The following is a 17,974-nucleotide window of genomic DNA, read 5'->3' as shown; positions in this document are numbered from 1 at the left end:
CTGTCGCCTGCCGTGTGGCCCAGTGTAGCCAGTGACATCGTGCTGTGGACGCCGTGGGGCCTGAGGCTGGTGCTGCCGGGCCGCGAGCCGCAGGAAGTGGGGGGGGCTGCCGCACCTGCCTTCCGGTCGCCGCTCACCAGACGCGCTGTGTCTCGTCCCCAAGGGTGGCCGAAGCTGCTGTGGTTTGTCACCGAGTCCAAGCATCTGTCTAAGCCGCCTCGGGACTGGTTCCCACACATCAAAGACGCGAACAACGACACTGCGTACATAGAGGTGGGCCGCGGGGCTGCTGACGGCGGCGGGCCCCGGGCTGGCGGGGCCCTGCGGGGTGCGGGCACGGGTCCCCTCGGAACCCCGTCCGCACAGCCTGCTCTTCTTTCAGTATAAGACGTGCAAGGACGGGAGCGTGCTCGGCGTGACCGTGACCAGGATCGCGCTGCTGACCCACTGCCAGGCCCTCACGCAGGCGTGCGGCTACACGGAAGGTACGGCCACCCCGATGGGAGCGCGTCCCTGGGCGGCGGGCATGGGCCGCGGGGTCCCGTCTCCACACCCCCACGGCAGGAGTGGCGTCAGGTTCGTGCGCGGCTCAGACCTTCCCGTTGTCCTCGCCAGGCCTCCCCCTGCATGGGGAGGGACAGCTCCGGTGGCTCTTCTCCTCAGGACGCCGGTCCTGGCGGGTCAGGCGCACCCCTGTGGCCTCACTTAACCTGATTCTCCTGCACGGAGGCCCCGTCTCCAAGTTGCTCCGCGCCGGGTGAGGGTTCCGCCCGTGACGTCAGGGGACGCCGCTCAGGCTGTCCGTTGATTCCATGAGAATTCTTGCCTCTGTGCATGTTAGGAGGCAAGACCCAAAATTAGGGTCTTTTGGGGATCTTTGAAAAAGAAAAAAGGCCCACGTTCAGCCTTCCCTGGCACGTCTGAGTCTCTGGTGGGGTTTGTGTGAGCTCCCGGGGGGCGGGGGGCGACCACAGCCCCGAGCGCGGTTTCCAGGACGCACGTTCTTCCCCCGGGCCACATGGCCACGCAGGCCGAGAGCTGGGGTCACCGGGAGCAGCCGTGGCAATGGTATGGCCTTGGGCTCGTAAACGGCGGGGTCCAGGCTGATCCCCCGCTCCCGTGGCTGGGGCTTCTGTGAGCAGTGCCCTGCCCTGGAGACTGACCGGCAGGCAACCCGCGGCTGGGGGTCCCCTCCCCTGCGGAGCAGGAGCTCGCCTCACTCCCCCCCACCAGTGATACAAAATAACTCGGTGCTGTGGGGACGTCCGGCTGATGTCCAGTCCCTGGACTAGGCCCCGGCATGTTTCCCCGTCAAGACACTGGTCACTACCAGCCGGCCGGGGGTCCCCGCTGGTCACTACCAGCCGGCCGGTGCCTCCTGCTTTGGTACGGTGCTGTCCACAGCCTCCCGACTGTGGCCCTGCTTCTCAGAGGTCCGGGGCTGTGGCAGTGGCGAGTGGCCCAGAGGAAACACACGCACACACGCACTCCTTGCTTCCGAGTGGGATATGCTTGTAGACGTGGGACAGCGGCCGTTTCCTCTGCGTGGCGGCTTGTCCCCTCAGGAGGAGGGGCGGCACACAGCGCCGGAGCCGTGGCCAGCCTCGCGGGAAGGAGCGTGGGCAGACGTAAGCGGAGGCTCAGTGGACGCCCCATGCGTGGACAAGGCCGTGTCGGGCCGTTGCCCACGCGGGTAGACCAGTGTGACTGCGGAGGCGTCACTTGCGGCATCACTAGCCCTCGGTCTGGACCTTGCATTCAGCCTTGTGTTTTTAGTGCCCGTTTCTTCCCCAGAAACACGGGAACAGTGTTCTGTTCCTGCTGCTGCGGTCTCCTTTGTGACCCAACCCCGGCCTTCGGCTTCTAGCGACTGTACCCTGCGTTTGCTGGGAAGGGTTTTCTTTTCCTGGGAGAGGCCACGATGGAAACGAAAGAATCTTAAAGAAAGGACAAAGCCGGGGGAGGGAGTAAGTCCGGGAAAAGGAGGCAGGAAGTGTTTTCAGGGACACGTGAGGCTCTCGCTGTGGACATGAGTGTCAAGAGGGTATCTGGAAACTTGTCCGGGCAGGTGGCCCGTGTCTGCAGACATGCTGTGGGCTGTCCCTCGAGGCCTCTCCTGCCCCGACCGACGTGGTCTTGCGTCCGGTGGGAGTACATGTCCTCTGTTTCCCTCTGTGCAGCGGAAACCATAGTGAACGTGCTGGACTTCAAGAAGGACGTTGGGCTCTGGCATGGAATCCTGACAGTAAGTGCGACCCCGGGCCGGCTGGCTGCGCTTGGTGCCCCGGCGGGAATTAGGGTCCATGTGCAGGGCGGCTTGGGGAAGCCGCTTCCCCTGCACAGGGAGAAGAGCCGTCGGCGTTAGGAGCCCTCGGCTGTGCTCAAGTGTGACTTCCAAAGCCCTGTCCCTGCCCCCATGGAGGGAGCGCGCGGACTCTCCCCAGGCAAACCGAGCGTCTCCTCCTGGCTCCTGGTGCTTCGCATGCAGTGACGCACCTCACTCTTGGGCTTGGGGCACGACGCTAGCGTGCGATTTGGCTGTGACATCCGTGGGCCTTTTCTCTCTACGAATCTGTATCTATGAATATGAGGGACGCATGGTCCCTTTCGTGGCCGGGGCAGGTCCCAGGGGTCTGCCGTGGTGACCGTTGCGCTCCCGTGCCTCAGGGAGGTTTGTGCCCGCAGATGAGTGAGGGCGGCTGGAAGCTGCGGGCGGGTTTGTGGAGACACAGCCGTGTCCTCTAAGACGCTGAGCCTCAGGACACAGCTCGGGGCCGGCCGTGTGTGTCCTCAGTGCTGACCTGCACTCCCTGCTTCTCTGGGCGTCTTGTGCTGGAACTGTGTCTTTGCAGGGGTGGAAAATTCTAGTGGCTTTCCCATGAGCAGTGGCACATATGTACCGAGAGCAGGCCTGGTGCTTTCTCTGTGAGGAGGGGCCTGTGGGCACCGTGTGGACGGGAGGTTGGGGCCCACTCGCCCCTCCGGCCGCGGCTCCATTCTGCCCCAGATGCCGGGCAATAGTAGGACACGGGGACGCAGCTCCCCGTGCACGCTCACGTGGTGGGCACAGGGCCCGGGACCCCAGCCGGTCTCAGCCTTGCTGTCTGCGGCTCTGTGCCTGCAGGCCCGTTGCCTGCCCCTGGGCTCCCTGCACTGCGGCGTTGCTACCCGTCAAACACAGCGTTGGTCCTGCGTGGGGTCTGTCCAGCCCAGCGTGCGGCAGGCACGTAGCCCCCCTCCCTGCCCCAAGGCCGTGGCTGCTACCAGTTGAGTTTCTCCTTGGCGTCACTGTGTGGGGAGCTGTGTGCCAGGTCTCGGTGTGGTCACCCAGTGTCACCACGGCTCCGGGCCTGCAGCTTCTGCGTCCCTTGCGGCTTCCTAGAGCCAGGCCCGTCTGCTGCTAGACGCACACACTCCTCTGCATCTCACACGGCAGAGGGCGCTCTCGGTCCCGCGTGGAGCAGGGGCGAGCTTGTGACGGGCCCGGCCCGCGGGTGGGGTGCCTCTCCCCCCAGCGTCTGGCAGTCGTCCCTGTGTTGCTTCCAGAGCGTGATGAACATGATGCACGTCATCAGCATCCCGTACTCGCTGATGAAGGTCAACCCGCTGTCCTGGATTCAGAAGGTCTGCCAGTACAAAGGTACGTCACGGGGGCCCTCGGGTCCACAGTTCCCGGGCTGACGGCGCGCCGACTAACACCCTTCCCTCTGCTGTTCCCGCAGCGAAAGTGGCTTGTGTGAAATCCAGGGACATGCACTGGGCGCTGGTGGCACACAGAGATCAGAGGGACATCAACCTCTCGTCCCTGCGGATGCTGATCGTGGCCGATGGCGCAAATCCCTGTAAGTGGCAGCTGGAGAGAGTCTCGAGCTCCACGGCACGCCTCCACGCTCCACGCTCCGCTCCGCTGGGTCCCGTCGCTGCTTGTCCGGAGGCGGCCCTCCGTGGCCACCTCCCACGAGACTCCCTGCAGCCTCCAGCTGCCGTGGCAGGTGGCGGGGTCCTGGGCTCGAGTCCTGGTGTTTCCACGTCCTGATTCTGTAGAGAAAGATCCTGACTTTCTCATTTTAGCCTTCTCTTTCTTTAGCAGAAATGCATACCTAAGTCATAAAATTTCATGACGGTTGAATGAAGTGGTTCCTTGGCCTTGGCATGGCTACTACTCGGGAAGTAGTAATTACTGTTATTTTACGGTCTGCAGTAGTTTTCTTGATTAGGAAAGTAAGTTGTCATTTTAGTGGAATTTCGTCATCAAATCCTGTAGGAAGCACCACCCAGTAGAGCGAATTCGCAGTCCCACAGGGCGCCACGAACATACCTTGAGAAGTTCCGCTCTGGGTTGAGGCCAGACGCAGTGAGCTTGGTCTGGGCGAGAGCGAGAGCTGGGGGAGTGGACGAAGGAGACCGTGTGTTTCTGTCCGTAAGCAGTGCCGCGTGCGCATACGTAGGTCCAAGCAGCACATGCCCTCTCAGAAAGTCTGACTCGCACATGGGGACTTGCGCCCACGTGGTTCAGCGTAACTTGTCTCGAGGGTCTCCTGCTTCCCGAAGAGTGGTTGGAGCCACCTGTCGTGCGCGATGCCAGCTCCCCCGTGTTAGGACGTGGTCTCGCCCCGAGCTCCCTGGGTGTGCTGACCCCGGAGTGTTCCTCGCTTCACCTGGACGTTGCACACACGCACACAGAGCATGGCGGGGCCAGCCTCAGGGAGGGCCCACGAGCTCAGCACACGGCGTTTCCGTACGAGGTTCTGCTGGTAACCCTCGGCTTCTGTCGGCTGAGCGGACCATCTCTCACGGTGACGTGAGGGGTACGCGTGAATGAGGCGTGTTTCCGCACTCTGGCCGCAGCCCGGCCCAGGGGCGTGCAGGGAGTGGGGTGGTTTCCCTGGACCCCAGGCTTCCGCCCGCTGACGGTCCTCCCTTTGCCTGCAGGGTCCATCTCGTCCTGTGACGCCTTCCTCAACGTCTTCCAGAGCAAAGGCCTGCGCCAGGAGGTCATCTGTCCGTGCGCCAGCTCCCCGGAAGCCCTCACCGTGGCCATCCGGAGGTACGGCCGGGCACCTGCATGGCGGGGAGGGCAGAGCCCAGCCTATGCAGGGCAGCCTTGTTTCCTGGCACATGGGGGAGTGGAGTCTTCAGGGTGGTCCGGATTCGCTGGTGAGAAATGCTGTGTCCCTCTGGGGACAGACCTTGTCCCCCGGTAAGTGGACACTATGGGTACATCACCACACGTCCCACGCTGACGTCCCGGTGGGGCGCTATGCGGGGCGGGCTGGGGGAGCGCCGTCTGCTGTGAGTGCGGCGTGGGTGGCAGCCCGGCCCGCGGACAGGCCCTTTGCGCCAGCACACCCTGAACCCTGAAAGACCCTGGATTTCTCAGTTCTCAGGTTGTGGATGGCCATCACGGGGCTGCAGGGTGTGCATGGGTTGAGACCTGCTTTGCCCGTGCCCTTGGTCGTGGGTCCGTCCGCCTCCTCTCGGGCCCCACGCCCTGCACGCTGGTTACGGGCATGTGAGGCCGGCCCCACTGCGGCTGAGAGGTGCAGGGAGGGCCTGTCCCGTGGGCACCTGCCGTCCGTCACCCTCATGGCGTGGGAACGGAGGGTTTACACCGTCTGTGTATTTCCAGCTCGGGGTCAGACTTGTTTCTCGGTATCTCTGGGCTCGGCCCTAGTAAGGTCTTCTTCTGCGTCACACACTGCGTGCCCCATTGCAAGCGCAGGTGCTCGAGCTTTAGCACACGGTGCATGTGAGTTCCGTCCTTGTCACCGAAAGGCTTCGCAACAGTACCCACTGGGAGGTTGTAAGTAAGATTTACCGTGTTCTGACGGTTTTAGCCAGTAGTTAGTGTAAAATTAACCAGACTGTGTGAAGGGCTGGGAAGTCAAAAAGCTTTAGAAGATCAGCAGCAAGGTTTAATTTCACTTGAACCAGGAAGGAGAAGTCCGTGACCTACTGTAACTGATGAGGACATCGGACACCAGGAACCCAGCCATCGCTGTTAGAAAGGTGTCGGTGCTGTGCCGGTAGGCGTCGGTGTGCAGACAGTGTCCCGAGTTGAAGTCTGGCTTCGGACGGGATGCTGGGGGCCGCGCCGGGGACGGGCTAGCACTGGGCTCCTCCGAGACCAGCAGTCAGCGATCTGGGTGCAGCCTGACCACAGGGTCCTGCCACCGTGTCCCGGCCGTGGCCTCCCGGCTGCAGGGTCCCGCTCCATGGCCTCCACCTGAGAGTTAGGATTGTGCCACTGCATGACGGGGCGCCCGTTGCTGTGGGGAAGTCACAAGGTGAGGGACTGAGACCCGTGGACACTCCGGCTGTGTCAGACCGTGGGGTCATGTGCTCTCCTAGGTATCTGCTCCCTGTGCGTGAGATCAGGCCAGACCAGACTGACGCAGGGAGAACTCAGCGAAGGGCCTGTCATTGTTTCTCTAAAAATGTCGAAAAATCATTAAAATTTTTAAGAAGATTAAAAACTTAGTACCCAAAATAGGCAAATGAAGCACTATTTCCTGGGCTCATGTTCAGTTGCTTCCAGCGCACTTCCCCTGCGGTCAGTGGCCACACACATCCCGCGCAGGCGCACTCTCCCCGTGCACCCCCACGCTCCCCACACATCCCCGTGCCCCCACGCATCCCCCGCATGTCCCCACGTGTCTGCATGGATCCCCGTGTTTCTCCATGCGCCCCCACGCGCCCCCCTGCTCCCTGCGCGTTCCCGATCCCCCGTGCTCTCCACACAACCCCACGTGTCCCCATGTGTACTCATGCTACTCGTATGTCCGTGTATGTCCCTGCATGCCCTGTCCCCACGTATCCCTGTGCTCCCTACTTGTCTCCGTGGTCTTCACACACCTCCACGCATCCCGGCACATCCTTGCACAACCGCTGCACACACCTGCGTGGCTGAGTCTGCACCTGACTGGCCGGGCGGGGTGCTTTCAGAGTCCCTCATCCTTCCCTCCCTGCAGCTCGTGGACACCTGGACACAGTGGACGGGTCGGCCGCCCACTGAGCAGGTGGAGCGGTTGTGCTTATAGGGCCACGAGTCCGCCAGCCGGCCTGGCTTTGACCTGGCTGGCTTCTGTCTGCAGACCCGCCAGCTCCTCTCAGAGCTGACTACCCCCTCCTTGAGGTCTCGTGTGCGATTTCCTGGGTAGCGGGTAGAGGAACCAGGAGCCAGGACAGGGCCACAGATACAGAGGAGCCCCTGCGAGCCCTGCATCCTGGACTGCACCGTGGTGGGAGGTGGCTGGCGTGGGTCGCAGGTGGACCTGACCCTGCCCCCGGAGAAACGCGAGGTTGAGGCCTTGGCTGGATCCTGCCGTGCTCTCCTCACAGGGTCTCCTGTAGCTCGTGGAAGGTCCGCACACTGTTTCCTGGACTGTCAATCACAGTTGGGGGTTTGCGTTGGTGGTTCAGTGGTAGAATTCTCGCCTGCCACAGTCCGGGGTTTAAAGCGGGAGACGTGTGGCTGGGGGTCCAGTCCGTTTCTACCCCAAACTGGCTTTACTGCAGGCATTTCCTAGCCTCCAAGAGCGATGTGCGTTCCCTTCCCTGGCGCTGTGTGAGGTCGCTGGTCCGTCTCAGGCGCGTCGGTCCCAGCCGCGTTCCCACGAGCGTCCTCGGGAGCCACGGCATCTGGAGACTAGCTGCTCTCGTGATGCCTGTGGATTTGGAGTGTCCGTGGGAAGACAGTAGCGAGATAGGAACACGGAAGTACCCCGAGACTCTGCACGTGCTGTGGGGGTGTCACCCCCGCGAGGAGTGCACCGGCCCCACCCCCACGGGTGCACAGTCGCGGTCTTTGGTCTGTGTCGGGGAGGGATGCGACCCACTGGGGCACACGTGGCCATCGTGACACGGCCGTGCAGCTCCTGCCCGTGGATTTTACAGTGTGACCGTCACACTGGATGGGCTCAACCAGCGGGGACTCACGTCAACTCTCAAGAGCGTGGGACCCGTGGCTGCCAGCACGTCCAGGCAGTGGGAATCTCTGCTATGGCCCGGCCTCACCGCAAGCTTCCAGACGCTCCTGTGAGGACTGAACGGACTGACACGATGGCAGCCTTGGCTTCTCTGCCCTTCAGGGCCCCGTGTGTCCTCTCTCTCCGTCCGTCTGGAGGGCTGCCTGGAGGCAGGGCCGCCCACATTGGAGAACCCCTTCCTGAGCACACAGTTTCCAGAAAACAGGGTGACCAGAGAGGGCGTGTGTCGGCAGGAGAAATCCTATTTGCAGCTTATGGTAAAAATAGGTCTCTGAGGCTGGGACCTGGAGGGAGGCCCGGGCACAGTAGAGCAGCTCTGTCCCCTTCTCTGCCGGACCTTCGGTTCACCCCACACGCGTCCTCCCCCTGGGAGACTGCGTCAGGCCCACGTGCACAGCCTGGGGGCTCGGACGCTGCGGAGTCGGACTGCCTGCGGAGGAGGCGGCCAGCGCACGGCTCGGTTCTCCTCCTCCCGCTTCCCGGCCCTTGTCTCGTCAGCCCGACGGGGCCGTGGGTGTCTGTCTGCCGGGCACGTAACCGTGAGCAAGGCAGGACCCACGTGGGGGCCTGGGAGGGCACACTGCCTGTCTCAGGCCACGACAGGCTTCGACGTGTGCTGTTCCCACGTGGAGGGATAGGAGCGCACGTTCCGGAGTCAGCGGCCTGACGGCCCGCGCCCGTGCTGAGGTTCGTGGGCCACCGCCGTGCCTGCCCAGTCCTGTGCGCCCGGCCGCGGCGCAGCTGACAGGAAGCCCTGTGAATGTTGAGGCCCCGCGGCCCTTTGCTGAGAAGGCAGTGCACGAGCTGCGTGTGCGTGAGCTCCCGGCTCTGCACAGAGAGCCTCGCTCTTTCCTCCACCACCGCTGACTGACAGAGCGATGTCACGTCCTTCAGAGAACTTCCCTACAACCACAAGGTGCGTCAGTAACAGAAGAAACTCTTGTTTTCCTGAGGTGGAGTCTAATCCTCACTTACTTATAGACTTCGGTATAAAGTCATCTCCGGGAGTCAAGATTGTGGAGTGTAGCAGGCTGAGACTGCTTCAGCTAGCCGGAGATCAGCTAGATAGCTCATCTAAAGATTGCAAACACCTGGAAATCCATCGGCAGATGGAGGAGAAGAAGAACAGCAATTCTGGAAACAGAAAAACAACCCCTTTCTGAAAGGTAGGACCGGCGGAGAAGTGAATCCAAAGCGACCGGAAGACAGACCCCGGGGGGAGGGGCCGGCTCCCGGCCAGCGGCGGAGCAACCGCACACAAAATCAGGACTTTTAAAAGTCTGTTCCGCTGAGGGACATCGCTCCAGAGGCTAAACCGGGGCGAAGCCCACGCGGGGTCAGCGTGGCCTCAGGTCCCGCAGGGACACAGAAGGATCGGGGGTGTCTGAGTGTCGCAGAGCTTGCGGGTACTGGAACGGGAAAGCCGGCTGCAGAGACAGAGCCGACAGTAAGCTCACAGCTCGGGGTGACCTTGAACTGGTCGCAGGCTCGGTGAGCTCGGAGCGCGGCCGGAGGTCAGGCAGACGGGAGTAACTGGCGCTGTTCTCTGGGGGCGCACTGAGGAGTGGGGCCCTGGGCTCTCGGCTCCTCCGGCCGGAGACCAGGAGGCCGCCATTTGTATTCCCGTCCTCCGGAACTCTACGGAAAGCGCTCAGGGAACAAAAGCTCCTGAAAGCAAACCCGAGCGGATTACTCACCCCGGCCCCCCGGGTAAGGGTGGTGCAATTCCGCCTGGGGCAAAGACACTTGAGAATCACTACAACAGGCCCCTCCCCCAGAAGATCAACAAGAAATGCAGCCAAGACCAAGTTCACCTACCAAGGAGTGCGGTTCAATACCAAGGAGAGCAGCAGAATTCCAGAGGAGGAGAAAGCAAAGCACGGAACTCATGGCTTTTTCCCTGTGATTTTTTAGTCTTGCAGTTAATTTAATTTTTTTCTTTTTCATTTTTTTTTTCTCACCTTCTGGTAAAATTTTTTTTTAACTTTTACCCTTTTCTTTTTTAACATTTTTTAACTAGTTTATCTAATATATATATTTTTTCTTTTTTATATTTTTCTTTATTCGTTTTCATTTTTTTTTAATTCTTTTTTTTTCTTTTTTTTCCTTTCTTCCTTTTTGAACCTCTTTTTATCCCCTTTCTCCCCCCTCACGATTTGGGATCTCTTCTGATTTGGTTAAAGCATATTTTCCTGGGGTTTTTGCCACCCTTTTAGTATTTTACTTGCTCCTTCATATACTCTTATCTGGATAAAATGACAAGACGGAAAAATTCACCACAAAAAAAAGAACAAGAGGCAGTACCGAAGGCTAGAGACCTAATCAATACAGACATTGGTAATATGTCAGATCTAGAGTTCAGAATGACAATTCTCAAGGTTCTAGCGAGGCTCAAAAAAGGCATGGAAGATATTAGAGAAACCCTCTCGGTAGATATAAAAGCCCTTTCTGGAGAAATAAAAGAACTAAAATCTAACCAAGTTGAAATAAAAAAAGCTATTAATGAGGTGCAATCAAAAATGGAGGCTCTCACTGCTAGCATAAATGAGGCAGAAGAAGGAATTAGTGATATAGAAGACCAAATGACAGAGAATAAAGAAGCTGAGCAAAAGAGGGACCAACAGCTACTGGACCACGAGGGGAGAATTCGAGAGATAAGTGACACCATAAGACGAAACAACATTAGAATAATTGGGATTCCAGAAGAAGAAGAAAGAGGGGAGCAGAAGGTACACTGGAGAGAATTATTGGGAAGAATTTTCCCAATATGGCAAAGGGAACGAGCATCAAAATTCAGGAGGTTCAGAGAACGCCCCTCAAAATCAATAAGAATAGGCCCACACCCCGTCACCTAATAGTAAAATTTACAAGTCTCAGTGACAAAGAGAAAATCCTGAAAGCAGCCTGGGAAAAGAAGTCTGTAACATACAATGGTAAAAATATTAGATTGGCAGCTGACTTGTCCACAGAGACCTGGCAGGCCAGAAAGAGCTGGCATGATATATTCAGAGCACTAGACGAGAAAAACATGCAGCCAAGAATACTATATCCAGCTAGGCTATCATTGAAAATAGAAGGAGAGATTAAAAGCTTCCAGGACAAACAAAAACTGAAAGAATTTGCAAATACCAAACCAACTCTACAGGAAATATTGAAAGGGGTCCTCTAAGCAAAGAGAGAGCCTACAAGTGGTAGATCAGAAAGGAACAGAGACCATATACAGTAACAGTCCCCTTACAGGCAATACAATGGCACTAAATTCAGATCTCTCAATAGTTACCCTGAATGTTAATGGGCTAAATGCCCCTGTCAAAAGACACAGGCTATCAGAATGGATAAAAAAACAAAACCCATCTATATGTTGCCTCCAAGAAACTCATTTTAAGCCCGAAGTCACCTCCAGATTTAAAGTAAGGGGGTGGAAAAGAATTTACCATGCTAATGGACATCAGAAGAAAGCGGGAGTGGCAATCCTTATATCAGATCAATTAGATTTTAAGCCAAAGACTATAATAAGAGATGAGGAAGGACACTATATCGTACTCAAAGGGTCTGTCCAACAAGAAGATCTAACAATTTTAAATATCTATGCCCCCAACGTGGGAGCAGCCAACTATATAAACCAATTAATAAGAAAATCAAAGAAACACATCAACAATAATACAATAATAGTAGGGGACTTTAACACTCCACTCACTGAATTGGACAGATCATCCAAGCAAAAGATCAGCAAGGAAATAAAGGCCTTAAACGACACACTGGACCAGATGGACATCACAGATATATTCAGAACATTTCATCCCAAAGCAGCAGAATATACATTCTTCTCTAGTGCACATGGAACATCCTCGGTCCTAAATCAGGACTCAACCGGTATCAAAAGATTGGGATCATTCGCTGCATATTTTCAGACCACAATGCTCTAAAGCTAGAACTCAACCACAAAGGGAAGTTTGGAAAGAACCCAAATACATGGAGACTAAACAGCATCCTTCTAAAGAATGAATGGGTCAGCCGGGAAATTAAAGAAGAATTGAAAAAAAAATCATGGAAACAAATGATAATGAAAACACAATGGTTCAAAATCTGTGGGACACAACAAAGGCAGTCCTGAGAGGAAAGTATATAGCAGTACAAGCCTTTCTCAAGAAACAAGAAAGGTCTCAGGTACACAACCTAACCCTACACCTAAAGGAGCTGGAGAAAGAACAAGAAAGAAACCCTAAGCCAAGCAGGAGAAGAGAAATAAAGATCAGAGCAGAAATCAATGAAATAGAAACCAAAAAAAAAAAAAAAAAAAAATAGAACAAATCAACGAAACTAGGAGCTGCTTCTTTGAAAGAATTAATAAAATTGATAAACCCGTGGTCTGACTTATCAAAAGGAAAAGAGAGAGGACCCAAATAAATAAAATCATGAATGAAAGAGGAGAGATCACAACTAACACCAAATAAATACAAACAATTATAAAAACATACTATGAGCAACTCTACGCCAACAAATTTGACAATCTGGAAGAAATGGATGCATTCCTAGAAACATATAAACTACCACAACTGAACCAGGAAGAAATAGAAAGCCCGTACAGACCCATAACCAGTAAGGAGATTGAAACAGTCATTAAAAATCTCCAAACAAACAAAAGCCCAGGGCCAGACGGCTTCCCGGGGGAATTCTACCAAACATTTAAAGAAGAACTAATTCCTATTCTCCTGAAACTGTTCCAAAAAATAGAAATGGAAGGAAAACTTCCAAACTCATTTTATGAGACCAGCACCACCTTGATCCCAAAACCAGACAAGGATCCCATCAAAAAAGAGAGCTATAGACCAATATCCTTGATGAACACAGATGCGAAAATTCTCACCAAAATACTAGCCAATAGGATTCAGCAGTACATTAAAAGGATTATTCACCACGACCAAGTGGGGTTTATTCCAGGGCTGCAAGGTTGGTTCAACATCCGCAAATCAGTCAATGTGATACAACACATCAATAAAAGAAAGAACCAGAACCATATGATACTTTCAATAGATGCTGAAAAAGCATTTGACAAAGTGCAGCATCCCTTCCTGATCAAAACTCTTCAAAGTGTAGGGATAGAGGGCACATACCTCAATATCATCAAAGCCATCTATGAAAAACCCACCGCAAATATCATTCTCCATGGAGAACAACTGAAAGCTTTTCCACTAAGGTCGGGAACACGGCAGGGATGTCCATTATCACCACTGCTATTCAACATAGTACTAGAGGTCCTAGCCTCAGCAATCAGACAACAAAAGGAAATTAAAGGCATCCAAATCGGCAAAGAAGAAGTCAAATTATCACTCTTCACAGATGATATGGTACTATATGTGGAAAACCCAAAAGACTCCACTCCAAAACTGCTAGAACTTGTACAGGAATTCAGTAAAGTGTCAGGATATAAAATCAATGCACAGAAATCAGTTGCATTTCTCTACACCAACAGCAAGACAGAAGAAAGAGAAATTAAGGAGTCAATCCCATTTACAATTGCATCCAAAACCATAAGATACCTAGGAATAAACCTAACCAAAGAGGCTCAGAATCTATACTCAGAAAGCTATAAAGTACTCATGAAAGAAATTGAGGGAGACACAAAGAAATGGAAAAATGTTCCATGCTCCTGGATTGGAAGAATAAATATTGTGAAAATGTCTATGCTACCTAAAGCAATCTACACATTTAATGCAATTCCTATCAAAGTACCATCCATCTTTTTCAAAGAAGTGGAACAAATAATTCTAAAATTTATATGGAACCAGAAAAGACCTCGAAGAGCCAAAGGGATATTGAAAAAGAAATCCAAAGTTGATGGCATCACAATTCCGGATTTCAAGCTCTATTACAAAGCTGTCATCATCAAGACAGTATGGTACTGGCACAAAAACAGACACATAGATCAATGGAACAGAATAGAGAGCCCAGAAATAGACCCTCAACTCTACAGTCAACTAATCTTCGACAAAGCAGGAAAGAATGTCCAATGGAAATCAGACAGCCTCTTCAATAAATGGTGTTGGGAAAATTGGACAGCCACATGCAGAAAAATGAAATTGGACCATTTCCTTACACCACACACGAAAATAGACTCAAAATGGATGAAGGACCTCAATGTGCGAAAGGAATCCATCAAAATCCTTGAGGAGAACACAGGCAGCAACCTCTTCGACCTTAGCCGCAGCAACATCTTCCTAGGAACATTGCCAAAGGCAAGGGAAGCAACGGCAAAAATGAACTATTGGGATTTCATCAAGATCAAAAGCTTTTGCACAGCAAAGGAAACAGTTAACAAAATCAAAAGACAACTGACAGAATGGGAGAAGATATTTGCAAATGACATATCAGATAAAGGGCTAGTGTCCAGGATCTATAAAGAACTTAGTAAACTCAACACCCAAAGAACAAATAATCCAATCAAGAAATGGGCAGAGGACATGAACAGACATTTCTGCAAAGAAGACATCCAGATGGCCAACAGACACATGAAAAAGTGCTCCACATCACTCGGCATCAGGGAAATACAAATCAAAACCACAGTGAGATATCACCTCACACCAGTCAGAATGGCTAAAATCAACAAGTCAGGAAATGACAGATGCTGGCAAGGATGCGGAGAAAGGGGAACCCTCCTACACTGTTGGTGGGAACGCAAGCTGGTGCAGCCACTCTGGAAAACAGCATGGAGGTTCCTCAAAATGTTGAAAATAGAACTACCCTATGACCCAGCAATCGCGCTACTGGGTATTTACCCTAAAGATACAAACGTAGTGATCCAAAGGGGCACGTGCACCCGAATGTTTATAGCAGCAATGTCCACGATAGCCAAACTATGGAAAGAACCTAGATGTCCATCAACAGATGAATGGATCAAGAAGATGTGGTTTATATACACAATGGAATACTATGCAGCCATCAAAAGAGATGAAATCTTGCCATTTGCGACAACATGGATGGAACTAGAGCGTATCATACTTAGCGAAATAAGTCAAGCGGAGAAAGACAACTATCATATGATCTCCCTGATATGAGGAAGTGGAGATGCAACATGGGGGCTTAAGTGGGTAGGAGAAGAATCAATGAAACAAGATGGGATTGGGAGGGAGACAAACCATAAGTGACTCTTAATCTCACAAAACAAACTGAGGGTTGCCGCGGGGAGGGGCTTTGAGAGAAGGGGGTGGTATTATGGACATTGGGGAGGGTATGTGCTTTGGTGAGTGCTGTGAAGTGTGTAAACCTGGTGATTCACAGACCTGTACCCTGGGGATAAAAATATATGTTTATAAAAAATAAAAAATTAAAAAATAATAATAATAAAAAAATAAAGTTGTCTCCGTCTGGAGGCTCGCCCAGAGCTCTTTCTCTACATGAAGACACCATCTTCTCCCAGAGAGTCCCAGGTTCGCTGGCGCCTTCCGGGTCTCTCTGCAGACCTGCCACCCGCTCAGTGCTCGAGAACTGGGCGTGTGTGTTCACTGCGCGTGGCACAGGTGTGCGAGGGAAAGTGGCGACTGTCGCTGGGACCCGCTTGCCGTGAGCGGAACCCCATTCCCGCCTCACGTGGGTCAGTGGTGGCTCGTGTGTTGGCCTCTGGCAGGGGAGCAAGGTTGCTCCAGAGGGACAGCCGAACCAGACATCGTCTGCGCCGTCCTATCCGTGCCGAAGCTGTGATGGTTTAAATGTGTCCACTCGTTTTGCTGTGACATTTGGGCTGCCTGTTTCAGAGTAAAGGCATGAGCCCGGTCCTTGGGCATGGCCCGGTGTGTCCTGCCGGCTCTCGACAACGGTGTGCTGGCCCCGGGCCTCACGGTCACTCCTGCGGACAGTGCAGTGTGACCCCTGCCACGTTGCTCCTGCATAAAGCGAGGGGCCGTAAGATACACGGGAAAAGGTCTAGTTTTAACGCTAAAGTATTTGTGTTTTGCTCCTGACATATTGGTTAGAGACAAACAAAAATAACTTTGGAAAAGATCTTTATCGGCAGCAGAGAGCCGTTAAACATTATGGTTTCACAAGCACGTAAATGTCTCCGCTCCGTTTGCACCGTCCTTCTCGGTTTCACACCCGTCCGTATCCGTGACCAAAACTGAAGTAGAATGATATTTTCAAAATCTGGACAAAAACCCCGCAGAGATGCCCGAAATGAAGGCGCAGGCCGCAGGTGGTGTTGGAAGTCGTGCTGCGTTCCTTGAAACCAGTCGTTTGGGACTGTGCCCACGTGGTCTTGGCTGAGCCTTCGTGTCCTGGAGACACCCTGGGTCCCGGGGAAACACAGCCTCTGATGGCGCGCTCGTGCCCAGAGCGGCCCCGGAACACAGCGCTCTGCTCAGCCCTGGTTCACGCAGGCGAGGATCCATGACGTCTGGGCCCGAAGCCGCAGACGGGCCTCCCCCGTGCTGAGAAGCTGCGTGGTGGCTCGTGCTCCCGGGGGCCTTGGGGTGATGGAGTCACAAACTGTGTCCTCGCCGTTCCCTCCGGGAGAGAATCCGTGGGTCCCGTGGACACAGTCCAGGCTGTGCTGTGAGAGGGGCCGCCGGGTGGGTTCCCCGATGCTCTGGTGTCCCCCGTGCATTGTCTCCTGGAGCAGTAAGAGTCAGGGCACTTCAGAGTGTCATCGTGATCTCAGGGCCACCTTATGCACCAGGAAAGGCAGGTCTTTTCAGTGGCTGACTGCCATGTCCCCGTGGACCAGTCCTTTGAGACACTCGATTTTTCCACTTGCCAAGAATAGATGTGAACAGTGTGTATGCTAACGTGTGTGCACACACTCCCTGGTCCGCACTGTGAACACGTGCATCTGCTCACACGTGTGCTCACACGTGTGCAGACTCCCCAGTCCCTGATATGAAGACACGTGTCCGCTAACATGTGTGCACACACTCCCCGGTCCCTGGTATGAACACATGTGTCTGCTAACACGAGTGCACACACACCCGGTCCCTGGTGTGAGCACGCAGATCTGCTATCACGTGTGCACTCCCCCGGGTCCCCCGCCCCGGCCGTCAGCCCTTGGCCCAGCAGTCGGAGCCCTTGTGCCCCAGTGCAGGCCGTGTCACGTCTCTCCTCCCACCAAGACTTCGGGGAGACGCAGGACTGTGCAGACCCTGGACACTGATGTCCGTGTTGTGACTCTGGCCGCTCTACTGTGGAAAGGGGGGTGGCAGGCAGAGTGGAACTGGATTTCAGTGCACCCTGCCCGGGTCACGTGTGCCCCACGTTCCTTCAGAGGAAGCTGTGGACGCACGGCCCGGCCCTCCGGCTGCCCCGGCTCCCTCCGGGCTCGTCGCCCTCCTTAAGGTTCACACCTTCTCCCATGCTTTGGGACTTACTGGTGTCTCCGTGGCTTGTCCGTCCCAGCCCCACGAGCACTTTGTAACTAGAGCCGTGAGGGACAGATGCCCAGCGCATGCAGGTCCTGCTCACAGGCATCCTGGTGAGAGCAGCGCGTGCCCGTGAGCCGGCCGGTTTCTAGCTCCAGGGAGTCGTGTGTGTGCCCATCGGCCAGCTGCGCTGCACACAGCAGGCCCGGCGCCACTCCGGGCCTGGGGTTTGGTGTCGTGTTCTGGTCGTCCACTGAGACAGCAGCAGCAGGAGAGCCGTGTCCTTACTGCCAACTGCAGTCCCCCTCCGCGCCCCAGGGTGGGTCCCGAGATAATGGGTGGAGGTCAGACCGGAGGTCTTGGGCAGCAGCCTGCGTGCGTCCACACTGATGCGCTAACACGCGTGCGGAGAGGGCAGCTCAGGACCCCAGAGCAGGGGTGGGAGATCTTACGTACCCCAGGGTGTAAGTCGCTACGGAGGAGGCCGTGGATGGTCAGGAGTTCCTGAGAACAGAGACGTGAGCACAGGTAGTGCCCTCGGCCCTGCCGGGCTCTGAGCGAGTGTCCCCCAGAGCCCCGCCCGGGGCTCCCACCCCGTTGGCTGGGACGTCTCAGCGCCCGCGTGCTCCGCGGGGGGCG

General features: G+C 54.9%; 1 protein-coding gene across 4 annotated transcripts in view; it reads left to right on the top strand.

Moving 5' to 3' along the window:
- The window catches only part of DIP2C (disco interacting protein 2 homolog C), a 346,775-nt gene that overhangs the window by 237,952 nt on the left and 90,849 nt on the right, over nt 1-17,974 (top strand). For all 4 annotated transcript variants that reach the window (XM_059183672.1, XM_059183673.1, XM_059183671.1 and 1 more), the window contains 6 exons: nt 164-273; nt 383-485; nt 2,181-2,245; nt 3,547-3,640; nt 3,723-3,842; nt 4,933-5,047. In XM_059183672.1, coding sequence (XP_059039655.1) covers nt 164-273; nt 383-485; nt 2,181-2,245; nt 3,547-3,640; nt 3,723-3,842; nt 4,933-5,047 — 607 coding nt within the window. The remainder of the gene's footprint in view (nt 1-163; nt 274-382; nt 486-2,180; nt 2,246-3,546; nt 3,641-3,722; nt 3,843-4,932; nt 5,048-17,974) is intronic.

The sequence above is a fragment of the Mustela lutreola genome, chromosome 8, assembly GCF_030435805.1.
Source record: "Mustela lutreola isolate mMusLut2 chromosome 8, mMusLut2.pri, whole genome shotgun sequence".
NCBI classification, from domain to species: domain Eukaryota; kingdom Metazoa; phylum Chordata; class Mammalia; order Carnivora; family Mustelidae; genus Mustela; species Mustela lutreola.
The sequence above is the reverse complement of the archived record's forward strand: the minus strand, read 5'-3'. Positions and strand labels throughout refer to the sequence as shown.